Source organism: Gopherus evgoodei, chromosome 3 (assembly GCF_007399415.2).
Source record: "Gopherus evgoodei ecotype Sinaloan lineage chromosome 3, rGopEvg1_v1.p, whole genome shotgun sequence".
Classification (NCBI taxonomy): Eukaryota; Metazoa; Chordata; order Testudines; family Testudinidae; genus Gopherus; species Gopherus evgoodei.
Genome location: NC_044324.1, coordinates 12,588,886 through 12,607,369, shown reverse-complemented (window position 1 = coordinate 12,607,369; position 18,484 = coordinate 12,588,886). Strand labels below are relative to the sequence as shown.

At 50.2% G+C, this 18,484-nt stretch overlaps 1 protein-coding gene across 2 annotated transcripts in view; it reads right to left on the bottom strand.

The window, feature by feature from the left end:
* The window catches only part of FAM166C (family with sequence similarity 166 member C), a 49,354-nt gene that overhangs the window by 13,613 nt on the left and 17,257 nt on the right, over positions 1-18,484 (bottom strand). For both annotated transcript variants that reach the window (XM_030555088.1, XM_030555089.1), the window contains exons 2-3: positions 11,398-11,671; positions 9,746-9,858 (exon numbers count right to left, since the gene is read on the bottom strand). In XM_030555088.1, coding sequence (XP_030410948.1) covers positions 9,746-9,858; positions 11,398-11,671 — 387 coding nt within the window. The remainder of the gene's footprint in view (positions 1-9,745; positions 9,859-11,397; positions 11,672-18,484) is intronic.

Below are 18,484 nucleotides of genomic sequence, written 5' to 3'. Positions count from 1 at the left end.
AGGATGGGGCGGGGGCTCGGGGGGAAGGGGTCAGGTCCTGGGGCGGAGTAGGGGGTTGAGCACCCCCAGGCCCAGAACGTAAAACTGCCCAGGAACAAAGGTGAAAGTGACCTGCCAGGTGCAATGCAGAATCAGCAGCAGTGAGGGAAGCACATTCCAGTTTGAAATGGATTTGTGCTTTCACAATCCCGGGCGTGACTAGTCCCCCAGGGCCGGGGTTTGCTTTTTAAATCTCGGTGGGCTAGAGAACGGCGGCGTAGTGACGCGGAGTCCAGCACCTCAGCCCCCTGCACAATGCCTGGCGACAGTGAGGTGCCCCAGAACGGCAGTCACAAATGCCGGCACGTGAGGCGGCTCCTCCCCTAACCTACCAATGGGCGGGACTAAGCTGGAGGGGTGATAAGCCCCGCCCCTCTGGTGGGAGATGCCTCCCTCTGCTTGGGATTCTCAGCTGAAAACTCTCTCTCGGAGTCAGGTACCTACACCGTTTTAACAAGAGCAGGGGGGGAGAGGGCGAGGGTGAGGGTGAGGCACACCACCCTCATGACTTAGCTCAGTAGTCAGAGCAGTCACCTGGACGTGGGTGACCCCTGGTTCAAATCCCACCTCCACCTGAGGGGGAGAAGGGCTTTCAGTGGGGATTTGCCACTTTTCCGGGGAGTTCTCTCACCATGGGGCTACGGGAAAATCTGGTGTGGGGCTGCCACAGGCCAAGTCTACACCTAAAATTTAGGTTGACCTAGTGATGTTGTTCAGGGATATGAAAAATTCACCCCGAGAGACGCAGTTAAGCCAAACTAAGCCCTGGTGTAGATAAGGCTAGGTCAATGGAAGAATTCTTCTTCTGACCTAGCTCGTGCAGGTGGAGGCACCACAATGATGGAAAAAACCCCTCTGTTGCTGTAGCAACCATCTACACTCCAGTGCTGCAGCTATACCACTGTAGTGTAGACATACGCTCACTCTCTGCTGGTGAAGCTGTTCCACTGTGGATAAACAATGAAAGAACAGGAGAGAGAGACAGAGGGAGAGCACCACCTATACCACCAGCATGCATTAGAATGGCTCTGTAGCCTAGTGGTTAGAGCACTCACATAGGAGTGGGGAGACCAGGATCCATCCCCCTGCTCCAATGACTTTTTAAATTATTCCCCTACAGCTTCAACAAGCAAGACTGAGAAAGCCCCACACCAGAATACACTGGAGCCCCGGGGGCATGGCACTCACCAGAGAGGTGGCAGATCCATCTTCAAGGCCCCTCTCCAGGGCCAGCTCCAGGTTTTTTGCCGCCCCAAGCAGCAGGAGAAAAAAAAAACAAAAACAAAAAAACCCCACGATCAGCAGCAGCTCCACCGCACCGCACCGCTTTCCTCTTCAGCGGCAGGTCCTTCCCTCCAGGAGGGACCGGGCGCCAAATTGCCGCTGAAGAGTCCGACTTGCGGCCCCTTCCCCTTGGCAGCCCCGAGCACCTGAGCACCTGCTTGCTGGGCTGGTGCCTGGAGCCGGCCCTGCCTCTCTCCTCCTCAGCTGGAGTACACTGACCACTGGGCTAAATGCTGATGTAAGCAGAGTCAGGATAAGCTCTACCCTGACACCTGGTAGAAAGAATTTCAGAGAGTGTATTTGCATAGGCACGCCTACCCTATCCCAGACTGCCGAGCTGTGGGACTGCTTGGTGACAAATGATTCACCCTCAGTTGAGTGGTACTTGCTAGACATGGGACATGGGTTCCAACCCCCAGTGAATGGAGAGAGGCTGGGGACAGCTATCTGTGCCTGGTTGTGCAGTCTCCTTGTGGAGCCAGAAGCACCAGTTCCATCCTCTCTGCTCTGGAATGTTTTTTTTTATTCCCTCAAGAATCTAGATACAGGTTACTGAGCTGAACTCACTTTGGGCTAATGGTGCACTAGCACTGGGGCTCCCCTACTAAGAGCTGAGATCACTAAGAGTTGAAATCACTAAAGAGCTGAAATAACTGAGCTGAGAGCACTGAGTACAGTGCTAACTAGTGGGGGAGCCTGAAGATATACTGTGGAACAGAGCAGCTGGTGGAGTGGAGCAGTTGCAGGGACAACTGGAGCGGATCACGGGACAGCTGGTGGCAGCAGAGCGGCTGGCAGAGCGGAGTAGCTGTGGGACGGGTGGAGCGGCCCACAGAGCGAGCGGAGCCGAGCAGTTTGCAGAGCAGCTCACGGAGCAGAGCAGCTGCTGGAGCGGAGCAGTTTCTGAGGACGGCTGGATGAGCAGAGTGGAGCAGCTGGTAAAGCGGAGCAGTTCGTGGAGAAGGCGGAAGCAGAACCCACAGAGAGGCAGGGCAGTTGGCCCTGGACCACGTAAGGTGCCCCTTTCTACCCAGGCTGGGGGGAGGGACCTCTACAGATAAACTCTCGAACTCTGGGGTGGCACTGACCAGAGACTTTTGGGTTGTTGGACTTTGGGGTGATTGGACTTAAAACCCTAAGGGGAAAAAGGACAGGGCCAAACGTACTTGGAGGTGGGTTTTTGTTTATGGTTTGTGTTATAACCCTGTTTGTGGTGTTTCTCCAATAGGATGCCGCATTGATTCCTTCCTTTATTAAAAAGATTTTGCTACACTCAGACTCCGTGCTTGTGAGAGGGGAAGTATTGCCTCCTAGAGGCGCCCAGGGGGGTGTGGTATGTGAGTGTCCCAGGTCACTGGGTGGGGGCTCGAGCCGGTTATGCATTGTGTTACTGAAACGGAACCCCTGGATACTGAACCCGGCCCTTGTTGCTGCCAACTCAGAGGGGCAGAAGGGTTACATTTTTGGGGGCTCGTCCGGGATACCTGGGTCAGTACCCCTCGCAAGCACCTGTTGAGTGTTCCACTGTATTGGGAAATAATTGTGTTTATATTTTGAGGAAACTACTGTTTGTATAATGGCTAATATGTCGGGTTTGTTGGGCCCCAGTCCTGCAGCCTCTAGCTCAGGGGCGGCAGACTCAGCCTATGATTGGGCAAAAGCACTGGGGCATATATTGGAAAAGATTGTGTTGGCCTATGCTACGTCGAACTCTTGTCGTAAGTTAAGGTTATTTGATGGGGAAGAGGAGTTTGAACTCTGGTCGGAGCATACTACTGAAATGCTGCGGGAGTGGGCCGTACCCGATGTAGAAAAGCGACGATGTCTAATATAGAGCCTTAGTGGCCCAGCATTAGATGTAATTCGCACCCTGAAGCTCGTTGACCCTGAGGTCAGTGTGAAGGACTGCCTAGAGGCCCTTGATAATACCTTTGGGAGCGTAGAGGGTCCTGAGGACAGTTACTGTAAATTCATTAATTCCCGACAGCAAAGGGGTGAGAAAATTTCAGCCTATATACAGAGGCTGGAGAGACTACTTCAGAGAGCTGTTATGAGGGGAGCAATGACTGCTGAGCAGATGGATCAGACCAGACTGGCTCAAGTTGTAAGAGGGACTCAGTATCAGAACCCGACCCTACTTCACCTCCGACTAAGAGAACGGCAGGAACATCCCCCAAGTTACTCACAGCTGATAAAGGAGATCAGGGAAGAAGAAGAAAGGCAGGCAGCCAGCGAGTGTTGGGAAGCCCAAACATTGGAACCAGCCAGCAGGACGCCACCGCCAATGGCCAGCGTACTGATGGTGAGCACCACAGAGGAACTTGCCCAACAAATGCAGGTCCTGACAGAACGGATAGCTGAGCTGCAAAGCATCATTGACCGAGCTAAGATTTCCAGGAATAAGGAGCCTCAGACTGTGATGATAGAGAAGTCAGTATCTAGAGTCACCGTCCCACCTCGCCGAATGGGGAAAGCACAATTCTTTTGCTACCGGTGTGGTCAGGATGGGCACAGTGCTGCTAACTGCCATAAGGAAGAGAACCCCTCCTTAGTGTATGAAAAGCTGAGGATTAGTTGGAAGAGATCCAGTAGCTGCCAGAAGGTCCGGGGACGGAGACCACCTAGGGCTAGAGGATTTGAAGATTCCCCCAGAAGAGACCAACCAGCTGGGATCCCTGCAGGACTGATAGGGCCTCGAGCAGAGGTCATGGTGAGGATTGAAGGGGCTGAGTGTAAAGCCGTGCTTGACACTGGATCTCAAGTGACTATTATATTTCAGTCATTCTACCAACAGATGCTTAGGCACCTGCCCATACAGCCACTGACTGGCATTGGTCTGTGTGGCCTCAGCATGGATGAATACCCTTATCAAGGGTATGTCATAGTGCACCTGGAATTCCCAGAGGAGGTTGCTGGGGTAAAACAAGAGGTGGACACCGCTGCCTTAATATGCCCTGACCCGAAAGGGACCTCTGATGTGTCTGTGCTGATAGGGACCAACTCCAGCCTCTTCAAGGTGCTTGCAGATTACTGCAGACAACGGGCTGGGAACCAGTACCTGAGTACCCTGATGATCCATGCGCTTTGTGCTGAAGCCTATAGGAAAATTGAGAGCGCCAAGAAGGAGACATCTGAGCTACCGATTGGGGCACTGAAGTACCTGGGTACAACCCCCTTAGTAGTGCCTGCAAGGATGGAGCAAGAAGTACTTGTCATGAGTACCAGGCTGAAAGGCAGTAAAGGGGCATTAGCAATGATAGAGCAGCCGGCTGAAGGAGAGCTCCCGGAAGGAGTGCTGGTCCCCAGTGGAGTCATAACCCTACCTGCTGAAGCCCAGGAGAAGGTGACTATACTGATTGCTAATGAAACAAGTAGAGATGTTGTTGTGAGGCAAGGACAAAAGATAGCAGACCTCTTTGAGCCTGAATCAATTGTAAAACCCCAGTGTGAGACTCAAGTGCCAACAATAGACCCAGCAAAGTTTGACTTTGGAGATTCACCATTGTCCGAGGAGTGGAAAGATCGCCTAAGAAGGAAACTTTGTGAAAGATCCAAGGTGTTCTCATTGCATGAGTGGGATGTGCAAAAGGAGTAGAGCACAACATCAGACTACATGACTCTCGACCTTTCAGAGAGAGATCTAGGAGGCTTGCTCTCTCCAAGATGGAAGATGTGCGACAACATCTTCAAGAGCTGGCTGCAAATGGCATCATTACAGAGTCCCGCAGCTCATACGCCTCGCCCATTGTGGTGGTCCGTAAAAAGAATGGGAAAATCCGGATGTGTATTGACTACCGCACCCTAAACCGCCGTACTGTGGTTGACCAGTACACAATGCCTCGAGTTCAAGATGCCTTAGACTGTTTGCTGGGAAGCCAGTGGTTCTCTGTGTTGGATCTTCGGAGTGGATACTACCAGATCCCTTTGGGTGAAGAAGATAAGGAGAAGACAGCCTTCATCTGCCCATTAGGGTTTTATCAGTTCGAACGCATGCCCCAAGGGATTTCTGGAGCACCTGCCACATTTCAACGTCTTATGGAGAAAGTTGTGGGAGACATGAATTTACTGCAAGTGTTAGTTTATTTGGATGACCTGATTGTGTTTGGAAGAACTTTGGAGGAGCATGAAGAAAGACTTCTTAAAGTGCTTGATAGGCTGGACGATTATGGTTTGAAGCTTTCAATTGACAAATGCCAGTTCTGCAGGACCTCGGTGAAGTATGTGGGGCACATCGTGTCCCAAGAGGGTGTGAGTACTGATTCTGATAAAATAGAAGCACTCACTACATGGCCACGTCCAAGCAACTACAGAGAACTCAAGACCTTCCTTGGGTTTAGTGGTTATTACCGCAGATTTGTGAAAAACTATGCTACAATTGTAAAACCCCTCAATGAGCTTACCAGGGGATATCAGTCCAGCAAGGACAAATCTAAGACCAAGAATAAAAGGCCTTCCGTGCAAAAACACTATGGCCCCTTCGAACCCTTTGGGCCACGGTGGGATGAGAGATGTGAAAGGGCTTTTCGAGCAATCATTACTTGCCTAACTCATGCCCCAGTCCTAGTATTTGCTGACCCAAGCAAGCCATTTATCCTGCATACTGATGCCAGTTTGGAGGGTCTGGGGGCAGTACTGTACCAGGAGGTGGAAGGCAAGCATAAACCTGTAGCCTTTGCCAGCCGAGGACTGTCTGATAGTGAAACCCGCTATCCCACCCACAAGCTGGAGTTCTTGGCCTTGAAATGGGCCATCACTGAGAAATTTCGAGACTACTTGTATGGGGCTCAGTTCCAGGTGTGGACAGACAACAACCCACTGACTTATGTGTTAACAAGTGCTAAACTGGATGCTACAGGGCAAAGATGGGTGGCTGCTTTGGCTAGCTATGACTTCAGCATTCAATACCGATCAGGAGAAGCAATGTAGATGCAGATGCATTGTCCAGGTGTCCACAGGCACCACGACTTGCTGTGATACCCACGGATGGAGTGAGAGCTATTTGCAGTGTAAGTCGCCGAGAGCCAGAGGCCCATGAGAGCCTTCATGGATGTGTTGCTGAAACTTTGGGCCTACCCCCTGAATGCGTGCCTTCTGCTTCAGTAAACTATATTGCTTTGGACCAATCTCCCTTGCCCATGCTCAATACGGCTGACTGGCAAGAGGAACAGCTGCAAGATATTGACATTCGTGATACACTACTTGCCAAAAGAGAGGGGCGAGGCCCAGCTGAGGTTGTCCCACCTACCCCAGAGCGCAAACTACTATTGAGAGAATGGACCAAACTAAAACTGATTCAGGGAGTGCTACACCGTGTGACCACAGACCCTCTACAAAAGCAACGGAATCAACTAGTGCTGCCAAAAGCGTACAGAGCCCTGGCCATGAGGGCCCTGCATGATGACTTTGGACATTTAGGGATGGAGAGGACCCTGGAACTTATCCGCAGTAGATTCTATTGGCCACGGATGGCTGAAGATGTTCGCAGGAAATGTGAGACCTGCGTGCGATGTGTTCAAAGGAAAACTCTGCCCACAAGGGCTGCATATCTGAAGAACATCACCAGCAACAAACCTCTGGAGCTGGTTTGCATTGATTTCTTGTCTTTAGAAGTGGACAAGAGGAATATTGGGAACATCCTAGTAGTGACCGACCATTACACGCGATATGTGCAGGCATATCCCACACGTGATCAGAGGGCCACCACTGTTGCTCGAGTACTGTGGGAAAAATATTTCTCAGTCTATGGATTCCCAGCCAGGATACACTCAGATCAGGGACGAGATTTTGAGAGTCACCTTCTGAAGGAGGTGCTGAGGATAGCAGGTATTAAAATGTCGAGGACAACGCCTTACCACCCACAAGGTGACCCTCAGCCAGAGAGGTTCAACCGAACCCTATTGGATATGTTAGGGACTTTGCGGCCAGAGCAGAAGGCAACCTGGAGCCAACATGTTGCATTTCTGGTGCACGCCTACAATGCCACAAAGAACGATGCTACGGGGGTCACCCCATATCTCTTGATGTTTGGGCGAGAACCAAGACTACTCATAGATTTGTGCTTTGGTGTATCAGAGGATGGCGATAGCTATGAAACCCATCAGCAATATGTATCCTGACTACGAGAAAAGCTACGGGATGGTTATCACTTAGCTATGTCTGCAGCTCGGAAGAACGCAGACCGCAACAAACAGCGATATGATGCTAGGGTGCGTCTGCAAGAGCTCCAGCCAGGGGACAGAGTCCTGCTGCGAAATTTGGGTATTGCTGGCAAACACAAGATAGCTGACAGATGGAAGGCGATACCTTACTTAGTGATGGAAAAGCTAGGAGACCTGCCGGTCTACAAGATCAAACCTGAAGAGGGTCCAGGGCAGACCAAAACCGTGCATAGAAACCTTTTGCTCCCTGTGGGAGAATAGGTAGGCAGCCCTTATGAGATGGGCCACAACAGGGCAACTGGGCAGAACGAAGGTGCTGTACCAAAGCCGCCTTCCAACGTGGACAGCCGGCCTCCTGCAGCTAACCTACCCCTACTCAGCACATCTGACAGTGAGTCTGAGGAGGAAGACACAACCATGGTGTATCCTGGGATGAAGACAAGATTTCAGTCTCGATCCGCTGAATCAGAAGAGAGCACATCCTCTTCCACCCTAAACCCTATGGCAGAAGTATTTAGGCCCATTCCTGACATCCCTGAGCCACTAGTGGGACCCCCGTGTAATGACTTACACAGGCTATTGGACAGTGGTGATATACAGATGGAGGATGTCCAGAGCACCTGCGACCCTCCACTGTTAGGACTAGAAATGCAGGAGCCTATGCCAGTATCTGAGGGGAACTCACAGGAAACCTCCCCATCCAGCACTCAAGAGGATGTCCCCCCTACCATAGCAACAGAGATTCTCAATAGGCGAGACAGGGTAATAAGATCAGTGAAACGGTTAACTTACGATGCACCTGGGGTGATTAGTGAGGAGCCTATACATTTAGCACACAGGTTTGTGAAAGCTAAAGTAGGCTATGTAATGCCTTTTGGAGGGGACCAATAAGTTGGTATAGTAGGGAATGTGATTTGTCGGGACGACAAATTCTTGGCTGCGGGGAGGATGTAAGCAGAGTCAGGATAAGCTCTACCCTGACACCTGGTAGAAAGAATTTCAGAGAGTGTATTTGCATAGGCACGCCTACCCTATCCCAGACTGCCGAGCTGTGGGACTGCTTGGTGACAAATGATTCACCCTCAGTTGGGTGGTACTGGCTAGACAAGGGACATGGGTTCCAAAACCCAGTAAATTGAGAGAGGCTGGGGACAGGTATCTGTGTCTGGTGGTGTAGTCCCCTTGTGGAACCAGAAGCACCAGTTCCACCCTCTCCTCTCTCCACTGTGGAATGGTTTTTTTAATTCCCTCAAGAATCTAGATACAGCTTACTGAGCTGAACTCACTTTGGGCTAATGGTGCACTAGCACTGGGGCTCCCCTACTAAGAGCTGAGATCACTAAGAGTTGAAATCACTAAAGAGCTGAAATAACTGAGCTGAGAGCACTGAGTACTGTGCTAACTAGTGGGGGAGCCTGAAGCTATACTGTGGAACAGAGCAGCTGGTGGAGTGGAGCAGTTGCGGGGACAGCTGGAGCGGACCACGGGACAGCTGGTGGCAGCAGAACGGAGTAGCTGTGGGACGAGTGGAGCGGCCCACAGACCGAGCGGAGCCGAGCAGTTTGCAGAGCAGCTCACGGAGCAGAGCAGCTGCTGGAGCGGAGCAGTTTCTGAGGACGGCTGGAGGAGCAGAGTGGAGCAGCTGGTAAAGCGGAGCAGTTCGTGGAGAAGGCAGAAGCAGAACCCACGGAGAGGCAGGGCAGTTGGCCCCGGACCACGTAAGGTGCCCCTTTCTACCCAGGCTGGGGGGAGGGACCTCTACAGATAAACGCTCGAACTCTGGGGTGGCATTGACCAGAGACTTTTGGGTTGTTGGACTTTGGGGTGATTGGACTTAAAACCCTAAGGGGAAAAAGGACAGTGCCAAACGTACTTGGAGGTGGGTTTTTGTCTATGGTTTGTGTTATAACCCTGTTTGTGGTGTTTCTCCAATGGGATGCCGCATTGATTCCTTCCTTTATTAAAAAGATTTTGCTACACTCAGACTCCGTGCTTGCGAGAGGGGAAGTATTGCCTCCTAGAGGCGCCCAGGGGGGTGTGGTATGTGAGTGTCCCAGGTCACTGGGTGGGGGCTCGAGCCGGTTATGCACTGTGTTACTGAAACGGAACCCCTGGATACTGAACCCGGCCCTTGTTGCTGCCAGCTCAGAGGGACAGAAGGGTTACACTATGAAGATGGTCTGCCTCCTTCTCCCCCCAAGCTTGCCAACAGGGGAAATGGCTGCTACCGAGCACACCTTCTAGGAGCTGCTTTTGCTACTCACAGATCAAGAGGGTGGGGATACTTGTCCTTCTCCTTGACCGGCAGCACAAAGTAGGGAACCACATGCTCCGTCCCGGTCTTGTCACGGTAATGCTCGCGGTGCCTCTGGGAAAGCTGCAGGACAAGCAAACTACTCAGAACCCAGGCTTCCATCACAGGGCAGAGTGGCATTAGCTGGCCAGGCAACCGAGGAGTTAAAATACCAAACAGGAAATGCAATGGGAAAAGATAACAGGTCTTCTGCTGCATCCCTCCTTCCTGCTGCCAAGGGACACTGCCTATGCAGGGCCCAGGGCCCAAAAGCCTTATCCACTAGCTGGGATAGATTCCTTAGGGCAGGGTCCTCTCTTCGTAGAAATGTGCAAAGCACAACACGCTCTCCTCTGCTAGAGAAATAATAATAACCATGTTTCTAAAACTCCCCTCTCTAAGGTGCTCTCCGGGCAGCAGAGTAAGTGACAATTGTGATAAATCACATGGGGGCTTGGCTTGGGAATTCGTTGATGCAAGCTGTACTTATTCTCGATGCACCGTGATGGCGGCGTGGCTCTGTGCCTTCACTATGGCTGAGAAGTGGGGAGACAACAGTGTTTTGGGTGCAAATCATAAAATGTGCGGCTTGGCCGAGTCAGATGAGAGAGATGCTGCTCTCTTTAGCAAGGGGAACATCCCCCATGTACAATCAGACCCAGGCCCAGGCCCAGGCCCCTGCATGCTCCAACAGTCACATACACACATCTGTCCTCCTCTCACACTATTTATTACTGGGATAACATGCTCTAGGCTCCACCTCCCTGTCCAGTTCCCCCTCCTGTTCCAGAGTGAAGATTCAGGGAGACGGACAAAGTTCTGTTGTGCGGAGCAATGGGGTTACACTCCAGCTGTGTCCTATGCTATAGGGTGACCAGATGTCCCAATTTTATAGGGACAGTCCCAATTTTTGGGTCTTTTTCTTACATAGGCTCCTATTACCTCCCACCCCCATCCCGATTTTTCACATTTGCTGTCTGGTTACCCTACCTATACTGTGAGCTGCGCCAGCTGGGTTACACTCTCATGCCTTCCCCCTTTAGCTGCCACGTCCTCTTAGGCAACTCAGCAAAGCTCGATGACTCCTCAAATAGCTCCCCAGGCAATCCTGCCCACAGCAGCACACGCAGAGATGTCTGCACGGTAACCTTGGGAGGGGAGCCCTGCTCTTCAGCAACCACCCACTGCGTTCCACGCTGACTCCTCCCTCTGCATGCCAGTCACATACATGCAAACCGTTGGAGACGGGACGACCAGCACCTCCCCTAGAACAATGCCAATTGGGTTTTCTGGGGACTGTCTGCCTAGGTTCTTATGGTCAAGAAGCTGCCTTCAGAACCAGTAACAGGGCAGTGAAAAAGACCATCTCAGTGTGGTGGGTGGGTGCCAGAGGCCGAGGGCACTGGCTTTTGGTTGTGACTAATTATATATTGGTGTTGATTGCATTTTGGCTCAGTCCAGGGCATTCCAGAGGCACCTCTCACTGAGGCACGTGGGTGCTGCCCAGATGGGGCTCTGATTGCTTTGCACTGGCTACTGTGTAGCGCTCAGGTGCTGTGTGTTGGATCAATCCCGCTGTGCCGCTGCATGCAGGGCATGCCGCCCTGAGAAACGCCTTCTCACCTTGTAAAACTCCTTCAGCTCTTCGGAGCGGTTGAAATCCAAGCTGAAGCGGGAATAGGAAGGGGCATGCAGCCACCTGTCCCAGCCTCGCGCCCGGCACCCCAGCACTAAGCCAGGGTCGGGCGAGAAGAGGGTGGGGAACTGGCCGCCTTTGCTGTAGGGGCAGCGGCTGGTCTCCATGGCAGCATTGCGGAAATCCTGGAAGTATTTCAGAGTGGTGTTCCCGTAGGTGTCGCCAAAGGAAAACACCGTGTTGGGGACATGCCCACGGTACCTGCAGAGGAGACAACGAGCTAGTGAGGGACAGGGAAAGGCCAGGGGCAGCCCCTGGGGACAGGGCCCTTGTCTCTCCTTCTAAATGCAGCTTGCAGAAGTGAGGGGCTGATGGCTCTGGTTTAAATACCTCAGAGAGGGGCCATGCAGCCCTTCTGCACACACACTCTGCAGCCCCCAGGTCAAAGTCCTACCTTGCTCCTGGCTGATTAAGCCACTTGGGGAGGGAGGAGGGAGGGGCTCCTCCCAGGACCTGGGGGCCAGCAGTTTACACTCTAAAGCCTTTTCTTACCCTGGTCTTCACATGCATAACTGAAGATATTATCAGCCATCCACCTGGCCAGCTGCTGGGACTGCTACCAGTGAGACGCATGGGAGTGGAAGCCAGGAGCTCTGCAGCCCGCATCTCAGCAGGTCCTCACACTTGCTGTCTAAGCCTTGCCCCACCTCCTTGGGTAGGTCCAACTGGAGACTCCTAGGGCCTGCTTTCCAGAAGTGCTGACGTCAACAGCTGTTACTGGTGCTCAGCATCTCTGGAACTCAGGCCCCTGTTGGACACCTGGAATTAACAGGCACTTGCAATGTTGAACCTCAACCTCCAGTGTCTCAACTTCCCCATCTGCAAAATGGGGCTATGACCAGCTAGGGCTGAGGAGGGGATTGAGGGGGTTACCGAGTCTTTGCACAGCCCTCTGAAGAGATGAAGCATTGACAAAAGGCTCTTGTCAATTTAAAGATCACCTTGGCCAGATTATAAATTCCAAGACTGTTATACATTCATGATGTAACAGAATCACGGGCTGTCCCACGGCTAAACACCTCATGGATGCCTCCGTACTGGGCTCTACACTTCCGCAAACATGCAGCTTATGAAACAGACTTTGGCAAGCTGTGATGTGGGATATGAAAGGCATCTAGCAATAGTCAGACTAGAACAGATTGGAGGGTGATGGCAGAGACATCTTTATAATGGTTTTGGTCTTTTCATCGGCACATTTCATGTGTGATGTTCCATAGGAGGATAAATTGCTATCTAATTGATACTGGTCTTCCCGACCCAGGACATGTGCAGTCCTTCATCTTCCTCATTAATTGCTCTTCCTTGACATCGATAAGAGCTACCCCCCTACAATGAACAAAGGGATCAAACAGACTCCCTGTCAACAATGCCAGGTTCACAACGCACAGGGCTGCATTCAGCCTCAGAACCGTTGTGGATCAGGCACTTTCAGTGACATGGGGGAGGAGGGACTCCGAATTTCCTACGGGCCAAAGCTCTAATTTTAGTAACAATTTTCACACTTCCCTGGTACTGTTTGTGTGAGGATCCCAAAGCACTTGATTAAGCCTCACAACAAATAGGGAAGTGAAACCAAGGCACAGAGAAGTTAACATGACTTGGCCACGACCACTCAGCAGCTGAGTGGCAGAGCAAGGAATGGAGGACTCCAGCATAAGGCGGAGGGGCCAGTGGGCTCGCTCCTGTTGTACAATCCATGGGGAGGGGCTCTCTCGGTGAAAATCTCCATGAGGAATGCCTTGCAGAATTTTCCCAACAGCATGTCATTAGAGAAGGGCTGGGTTTGCTCTCCGCCCTGTGAAAGGATATAGACCCCTCACTTGAAACTAGGTGGGGGTCCCGGGATCCACACGGCTCCCAGAGATCCAAGAGAGGCTGTGGCCATCCCGCTATCCTTGCTCCAGCCCCTGGTGGTCCCATCCCTCAGATTCATCACAGCGCCCCTCAGGTATCACCCAGGTGGGGCTAGATGAACAAGGTAATACAGGGTGTACGTAGGGCCCATTCGCATAACACTCCCACCCTACACCCACATCCTGCTTCATCGCCATGGTAAATATGTAAAGCCAGATCCTCAGCTGGTGTAAACTGACATTGCTCCATTCACTTCAGGATCTGGCTCATCAAATAGATTAAGTGGAATTCCTGGTAGCTCCAGCAACATTTGTAGCTGAAAATCTTACTAACAACAAAGTGCGTAAAGAGTAGCTATGAAGCCGTAATATATCTCCTCTTCTACCCTCCCCACCCCCCAAAAAAGCCATTTATGCCTTCAGTAACTCTGCACAGAATTTATACAAGTTGACATTATTCTCGCTGTGGCTCATTGTAATGATTGCATGGAACCAGCTTTACTGCAATGCTAATACCCTTAGGCTTTCTGATTTCACAGGGGAAAATTTACATTACAGCGAAAGCAAAGTGGGCAAACTTGTGATGGATTCACAGACAGCGTGTTTGATCCCTGGTTTTGATTCTGCACGAGGCTGGATTGAACAGAGCATTTGGCTTTTCTTTTTGACTGTGTTAATTCATAGGGGGATCCAGAGTGAATTTGGCTGCAAGATAAAGATTTTCTGCATATTGCCTCTAAAGAGCATTTCGGATGGTGAAAAATAATCCAGTGGCGAGATTGTAACAGTAGGATCTTGCCAAATAAGATGCTGCTTAGAAATCTAGGGATATATGCTTTGTAAACAACTGAAACATCTCAGAGGAGAAGGGAGAAATCTATCCAATAACTACTGTTACAGTGAACAAAAAAAAACAAAAAACAAAAACAAAAAAAATAGATGCAAAGGAACCCAAAGGGTCTAGAGAGGAAACCAATTAAATTCAATGGGAGGTGGGTTCCTAAATCCCATTGGTTCCTGTGAAAATCTCAGCCTGATCGTCTCTGTTGCAAGGGACTGATGGGGAGAGAATCAATGTGTCTAATTCACGGTACGTGGGATCCAGACAGGGAGTGAGAACAAGATTCATTTTGCTTTAAGATAAACATTTATAATTCAACACATCTAGATTGCCCTGGGATATCTTTCTCCCCGTGTCTCAGTGGTGGAATCCTGAGAGACACTAGCCTGAGACACATCTCCTGAAGACAGTCCTTGGTGTTGCCAAGCTCTCCTGGCTCTCAGCCAGTCCTCATTACACAGACATACCATAACTGGCAGTTATTGTACACCTAGTATAAAATCATCGTGTGCTGCTTATTTGATGGACAGAATGCTCCAAATTGCTTCCTCTCTCCAGATCCCAGAGCGGTAAAGAATCAGTACCTGTTCCAGCTAGCTCCATTCTATGTGCACTGGGGGGAGGGAGAAAACCCAAACCCTACAACTAACTCTTGTTTTTTTTTATTTCTTTCTTTTCCTATCAATCCAAATTTCTTGTGCACAAAAAGGCCTGGATTGGCATGGAAAATCTAGAGCACCCGCTGGGTTTTCAGACAGTAAGTGCGTTCAGTGCCGGGAGCTTTCCTGTGCTCCTATTTCGAATGAGAAGCAACATCAAGGTCTTGCTCATTCGTGGTCATTAAAGGCCCCAGGACACTTTTCATGCGAGCGGGAGCATTAATCTCAGGGTCCTTGGTAAAAAACAGCTATTTCCAGCAATGGGCCAGATTCCGATCACCTGACGAAGTGGGTATTCACCCACGAAAGCTCACGCTCCAATACATTTGTTAGTCTATAAGGTGCCACAGGACTCTGCTGCTTTTTCTGATCATCTGATTCATGTTGAGTACGAGACTAATCAGCATGAGCACCTGGTCCATCGCTTCCTCTGTACTCTGGACACTGTATTCCACTGCCTTTTACAGCGTGGAGAACGGTAAATAACAGTGATGCAGCCAGATTTGGGTGCAACACATGGTGCTTGGGGGGGGGGGTCTTCTTCCGGCCTCCTACCCCAAAATGTGGCTAGAGCGACTGTGACGGCGTAGGCCAACCCCACATTGGCTAAGAAAATGTTAATGAGCTGCCTGTGGCAGGTGCCGGGCTGGGAGGGAGAGAGCACAGCTCAGCGGAGTGGGAAGGAGGGCGGATCTGGAGCTCGCACTTCCTAAGAGAGAGGCCAGGTTGGGAGCAGGAGCTGCACAGAAGACTGCGGCCTGCCAGATCCTCTATGAGTGTAGGCAGGCTGGAGCTGGGGCCACTGTTCATTTATCACCAGTGACGTACCCTCTGCTGCTGGGTCAGTCTGATGCAGGTGGTGCCCTATCTGAAACTAGCTCCCACCAGGCACAAACTTGCCTGAGATCAATGGGAGTTAAGGGCCAAATACCTTTAAAAATCTAGCCTAAGAAAAAGAACAGGGAAAGAAAACAGATGAAGATGGGAAGAGCGGTGGTAAAGGGTACGGCAGTCTGTGCTGCTCTCCACACATCCAGGGAGGAAGAGCACGTAACGTATAATGTATCAATACAGAAATATTAATGAGGTGAGACAATCCTCCGCAGTTTTCTTCTACCACACAGTAAAAAGGTACCTCTGACTCATGCAATCACCTTAAGAAATCAACGACATGGGATTTTAACTTAATTAACTGTTCTGTTCCCTCCCCCGAGGCTCTGGGACTGACCACTGTCACAGACAGGATACTGGGTTAGGTGGACCGCTGGTCTGACCCTATATGGCCGCTCTTCTGAAAACAGGTTGATCCATTACATGATCTACAAGGACAGTCTGACCCTACAGAACCCTCAGACTTGTTACTGAGACTAGACACCACAAAACTGGTCCTACTATGAAGCCCTAAATTTCAGCTGGAGAAAGCCTGCGAGGTGCAAGGACTTTAAAGGACACAGATGAAGCTCACCAGGAATGAAAAGCTTTGGCTGGTTTATGGAACACTGTAGCTGAGAATAAAAAAAGCAGGAGGTGCAAAACCATGCATCCTAAAGCAACCATATCTTGGCCTCTTTGTGCACGTGCAGTGTTTTGCAGACTAAGTGCTGTTATCTAGGGGACCGGACCCAAGGCTGGGAGCCAGGAGACCTGGGTTCTAATCACAGCTTAGCCAATGGTTTCCTGAGGCTGATGGTCTCACTTCCCCTCTCTCTATGCCTGAGCTGCCCCATCTGTCAAGGGATGCTAATGATACTTGCTCACATTTGCAAAGCACTTTGAAACCAATGACTGATTGATTTCTATTATCGTAATGCCTAGAGGCCAAACTGAAATTAATGCATGGATGAAATGTGTTATCTAAATGCAAAATGTTATTAATTGTTGAATATCCCTCTAACCTATATGTGCAATGCGGTTAAACTATGGCTGCCAAGTCAACCACACCTGCAATTATTTCCCAACTTTGATTTGATCCAAATCTCAACCTTAATATTTCTGCCTCTTGACTTTCCTTGGGATTGTTTAAAAACTATTTTTGTGAAACCCACTAGCAAGGTGTGGACCTCATTTCCTACTCCCATGCTGACTGGCTCACTTAGAGGATAACAGCCTACTACTGTTAGCTCAAGTCAGAGAGATCTGGGTTGTGGATCTAAAGAGCCAAACACTGCTGATGACTCAGGCGGGAGTCAGTGCGATTCCATGTGATTGGATTACTGTTTATTTGTTTAAAATTAGGAAACTACATCTTAAACTATGTTAATATAACGTTAAGGTTGCAAAGTCAAGCACTTAGGAGATGCCAGAATTAAGGTTGTCTTTCCAACCCTTGTGCATGGGCATTATGATACAATCTTTAATTGCATGATCACATAGTATTGCTTCCACAGGACTCCTGCCTCAAAGCACTGGCTGGACCTGCTTGGAGAATAATCAGGGCTGTGCAGTGAAGGAGGCTGTTGTCAATTAGAACCCCTGCCTCACTTCTTGTTGCAGAAGTGGAAAAATGTACAGTGAAGGAGGCCAGGGATTGCAGGAAGAGGAAGTCTGGCCTCGTGGTTAAGGAAGCTGAATGCCACCTTGGCGAACTGGAGTCTATCCTTGCCTGTTCCTACGTGATGAGGGGCAAGTCATTTAACCTTTCACAGTCGGGCATTACTTCTGTGTTCCTGCTTGGCTGGGTGTGCACCTTGACTCACTTGGGAGCCGATCTGCAGACGGGCCAAGCACTTGCAGCTGCAACCCACGCTGATTTTGGAGCCATGCTTTGAACATAAAAATATCCCAAGTACTACAATTGTTTAGTGCAAGTAATTAGCTCATAATCTGTTCCACCGTGCATTTAGCGGTGATGCTCAGAGAAGAGCTTTGTGACTCAAAAGTTTGTCTCTCTCCCCAACAGAAGTTGGTCCAATAAGAGCTACTCCCTCACCCACCTTGTCTCTCTGACATCCTGGGACCGACATGACTACATCAACACTGCATACATGAGGGAATCAGTAATTTTGTAGTCAGCGCAGACTTTGGATAGTGCATGTTAAATAAGGCCTGGCACTACACATTGAATGTACAGCATAAAATGAAATACTGAAGAGCGACGCATTCACTGAACAAAGCAGGGGCCTGTGAGGAAAAAGACTATGCAATCATGTAATTAAATACATACAATGCACGTGCACATGGGGAATGAATACAGGTTGCATGGGCAGCCTTCATTGTGGCATTTCCTAACTTTTGAGGGCCTGGCTCTGCAAACTTCACGTTCTTAACATAAGAACGGCCATATTGGGTCAGACCAAAGGTCCATCTAGCCCAGTGTCCTGTCTACCAACAGTGGCCAATGCCAGGTGCCCCAGAGGGAATGAACCTAACAGGTAAGGATCAATTGATCTCTCTCCTGCCATCCATCTCCACCCTCTGACAAACAGAGGCTAGGGACACCATTCCTTACCCATCCTGGCTAATAGCCATTAATGGACTTAACCTCCATGAATTTATCTAGTTCTTTGTTAAACACTGTTATAGTCCTAGCCTTCACAACCTCCTCAGGCAAGGAGTTCTACGGGTTGACTGTGCTCTGTGTGAAGAACTTCTCTCTATTTGCTTTAAACCTGCTACCCATTAATTTCATTTGGCGGCCCCTAGTTCTTATATTATGGGAACA